At 41.5% G+C, this 4,188-nt stretch overlaps 1 protein-coding gene across 3 annotated transcripts in view; it reads left to right on the plus strand.

Annotated features, from left to right (window-relative positions):
• LOC107264258 (serine/threonine-protein kinase minibrain) overlaps positions 1 to 4,188 on the plus strand; it is a 31,426-nt gene that overhangs the window by 14,645 nt on the left and 12,593 nt on the right. For all 3 annotated transcript variants that reach the window (XM_015732319.2, XM_015732320.2, XM_025081615.1), the window contains exon 3: positions 3,905 to 4,152. In XM_015732319.2, the coding sequence (XP_015587805.1) occupies positions 3,905 to 4,152 (248 nt within the window). The remainder of the gene's footprint in view (positions 1 to 3,904; positions 4,153 to 4,188) is intronic.

The following is a 4,188-nucleotide window of genomic DNA, read 5'->3' on the forward strand; positions in this document are numbered from 1 at the left end:
TTTTTTTTTTTTTTTAAATACACTGTCATCAGTTCCAAGGATCTCTGACGCATGGCTACGCAACTTGTGCGTGATTCTTGTAATAATCACAAAAAATTCAACTGCACACATCCTTCGCATCCAAATTCATTTTGCACTACTCGCGTATCGCTTGACGTACGTGCATCATATACCCGAAAGAATGTATCGTCAGACGCAAAAGTTAGGCTGTTCCTGTCAACTCCTCGTAAACTATCAGAACGATCGTATATATGGGGTAAAAAGTTTTTTTTCTATTATTTCATTCGTCGAAACACAATGGACGTCACGAGGAATCGTCGTGTCGATTTTGCCCATCGATATTACGCTAAACAAACTAGTGGAAATAGGATACCGAGACTTGACGTTACGGTGTCATAGCCCTTCCAACAGGTACCAGTTGAGAAATCGATTGGTTTCGGTTCCAAGGACTTTGTATATACCAGAAACTTCATTCCGTTGAATCTCGTCTACGTGTATCTGTATAGGATCTAAAATTAGATCATTCCCATTCGTTATCCCCCCCCTCCCCCCCTCTTCCATGATTCTACATAATTCGAGAAGTCATAATTAACTGGGACAGGATACTGGATTAAGGAAAAAAATTTCTTTTTAAGTAAATTTCGAGAAATTTGGACTCTCGGAATTCGTGGGTGGAAAATGATTCTGACAATTTGAATGGAAAGTGCCTACGACGTTTCGCGACATTCCTTGGCCTATTAGGTCCCGAGTACTCGGGTGTCTGCTTCTCCATTCCTCGAAGCATTCACACGACAGACGGGCGTCTCCTGCGAGTAACTCGTCGTGGGAAGCTTCGGCATTTCCGGATGTAGGTTGATGTAATGGATGCCCAGAGTCAATTATGAGCGGTGACACGTGTTACGTTGTCTGTACCGGTTGAACGAAGCTGGCGAGCGAAATCGAGAGGAGGAAGAAGATAATCGGCATGGAAGGGGATATTACCAAAAAAAAAAAAAAAAAAAAAAAAAAAAAAAAAAAAAAAAAAAAAAAAAAAAAAAAAAAAAAAAAAAAAAAAAAAAAAAAAAAAAAAAAAAAAAAAAAAAAAAAAAAAAAAAAAAAAAAAAAAAAAAAAAAAAAAAAAAAAAAAAAAAAAAAAAAAAAAAAAAAAAAAAAAAAAAAAAAAAAAAAAAAAAAAAAAAAAAAAAAAAAAAAAAAAAAAAAAAAAAAAAAAAAAAAAAAAAAAAAAAAAAAAAAAAAAAAAAAAAAAAAAAAAAAAAAAAAAAAAAAAAAAAAAAAAAAAAAAAAAAAAAAAAAAAAAAAAAAAAAAAAAAAAAAAAAAAAAAAAAAAAAAAAAAAAAAAAAAAAAAAAAAAAAAAAAAAAAAAAAAAAAAAAAAAAAAAAAAAAAAAAAAAAAAAAAAAAAAAAAAAAAAAAAAAAAAAAAAAAAAAAAAAAAAAAAAAAAAAAAAAAAAAAAAAAAAAAAAAAAAAAAAAAAAAAAAAAAAAAAAAAAAAAAAAAAAAAAAAAAAAAAAAAAAAAAAAAAAAAAAAAAAAAAAAAAAAAAAAAAAAAAAAAAAAAAAAAAAAAAAAAAAAAAAAAAAAAAAAAAAAAAAAAAAAAAAAAAAAAAAAAAAAAAAAAAAATCTAAACGCGAAGACGCATCGATAAATCGAGCCAAATGCACGTTGATGAGAGTTTACCAAAAGAAGAAGAAGAAAAAATGGGAAATTGGATAAAAGAAGATTTAATGGGAGAAAAAAAAGCAAAGACGAAGAAATATTAATTGGCGAGTCCGTTAACAGAGTGCGCAGGGGTTGCGAGGTATAGCCGGGGCCTTATCGGATCATCCGTTCGTTACTGAATATCGCAGGACCCCCCCGACACGTACCTGGAAAAGAGCTGCAGAGAGTAAAAGAGAGACGGAGATTGGATGCTGCGCTCCTGCCATATTTCACTCTACCCTCAAACCTTCAATGCTCCACGGTACCTGTTAGTGGTCGTGAAGCCCCTTTCGCAGATAACCCGCTATCAGTGCGTTATTCTGGTCCACGTGGAAGATCAGTAAAAATCTCCGCAAGAGTTCAGGGAGCCGTGAACATCTCGATACCCGGATGGCTGGAGATCAATCATCTGATTCGGGCATTTTGAATATTATGATCCTGTTATTATACCCTCGCTTACCCACCCGAGGGGGGGTAACAGCAGGTAAAACATATCACACAGAACACTCGGGGCTCCGACAAATAGGACCCCCTACCGAAATTCACCCTTTGTGCTCTATGTCCATTCGGCAGCTTTTTTCCAGCCGTTAAAACCGCGCCGACCTAGAGATCGAAAAAAATGTATATATGAAAAAAAAAAAATATCCCGTCGTACCCACCGCGCGGGTCTACACTGTGCTGAGTTCATCGGCAGCTTCGAGCCGAGCCAAGCAAAGGGGTAGATCAAGAAACATGAATGAAGCGGAATGCGTGCTGGCTATCGCGCGGCCTATGTCAGGCTTTCGTGACCTCGCAAAAGCGGTTCTCAGCCATGCACCTACTCGGCGTACCGCTCCGATTCGCTGGAACGTACCAAAGGAAGAAAATCTACGAGCGCACGAATCCTCGATACCCGATACGTTAGGCTCTCTGCGCAAGATCCCCATAGGAGTGTACGCTTCTGGCGATTGGTACGACACTCGTGTATATTATTATTATGGCTTGGTACGCGTGATACGAGACAGCTCGTATTAAATCGCTGTTTTTGTCATCCAGTTTGGCAACTGTTTCAATGGAATTCGAATACGAGACCGGTTCGGTGCAACCGGCGAATATTATACCGGATTTATTCAGGTGGCACCGGGAGGCTTCCCAGGGAAAGAATTGCGGAAGAGACTCTCTGAGGTATAGCGGATGGGCAAGAGGTGCAGGGGCACCTTCCGGTTTCTGTTGGAGGAGTCGCTTCGAGTTTAACCTCATCCCCCTTGTATAGGTAGACTCTTTCTCTCTTCCCCTTGCACCCCCCCTCCCCATCCTACCACTGCACTTTCCCCTCCTTCCCCCCCGTGGCAATCGATGCCGTCACCCTCCTCTCCTGTTCTCCTCGTCGCAGCAGAGACACGCAAACGAGCCTCTGTGATGTCGGGACTGAAGTGCCTGGATTGAGAACCGCTACTCGAGCGTGTTAATGAATGATATTTTTTTCATTCAACCGCGCCCTGGCCTACATTTCAACCAGAGCTCGCTCGCCTCGGTGCACCGGTCTCCGGGTTCCACTTTCCGATAGTCGGTGGCTCCGACGGAAGGAAAAGGAGTACCGAACAGTCCTGAGAAATATATGTACGTGAAGATACCGATTATTGCATACCGAGACTCTCCTACCCACCGTTCTACCGAGAAACTGTCCTTAACGTACCCGAGGGTCTTGAGCTTGGTTAATTTTTTAGGTATGTTCTCCGGGTATCCCTTGTAAACATTGACGGGGTCTCCGCCGGTACTCGCTACCTCCTTAGCTAATCCCCGTGTATACGTTCGGTAGGCTAGAGAAGAGTCCCTTTCGCTGTGGTTATTTCAGCCTCCGAGGTCCCTAACCCACTGGCGGGCAAGTCGTTAAAATAACGATAATGCGTTCGCGAGTGGCAAGCTCTGGGTACCCGACGACAAGTCATACGTCAAATTAACGGGCAAACCGGGAACTTTGGGATTTTCATTCGATACGAATTCGAGTTGTTCTGCCAACGGTGGGGTTGTTAACCGTGTCTTTTTGTTGGATGATATAACCAGACCTCCTTCTCTCCTGTTCCCCTACCTCCCCTCCCCCTACCTCGTGTACCGACCATTATCTTCGTTTTCTGTATCCCTAGTAGCGGTAGACAGTAGCCGTGTAAATCTCCAGTCAATCTACTAGAGAGAGAGAGAGAGTGATGGGAATTCTTTGTATTTTTCAGTGAGCGGGAGAACGGGTACAGGAGGCGCACCTCTCTACGGTCGTCTTGTAGCCGAGGAACCGCTACCTCCTGCAGTATGTGGGGGTGGTGGCGGCGGCGGTGTGGGAACCGGTGGGGTTCCCCAGGAAACCCCTGCAGACATTCACGCCATGCAGGCTCGAATACCCCACAGGTTTCGAGATCCTGCTACGGCTCCTCTTCGGAAGCTCAGCGTCGACCTCATCAAGACCTACAAGCACATCAATGAGGTAAGGAATGAAGTTCGACCCCCCCCCCCCCCCCAG

The sequence above is a fragment of the Cephus cinctus genome, unplaced genomic scaffold, assembly GCF_000341935.2.
Source record: "Cephus cinctus unplaced genomic scaffold, Ccin1 Ccin1_scaffold0168, whole genome shotgun sequence".
NCBI classification, from domain to species: domain Eukaryota; kingdom Metazoa; phylum Arthropoda; class Insecta; order Hymenoptera; family Cephidae; genus Cephus; species Cephus cinctus.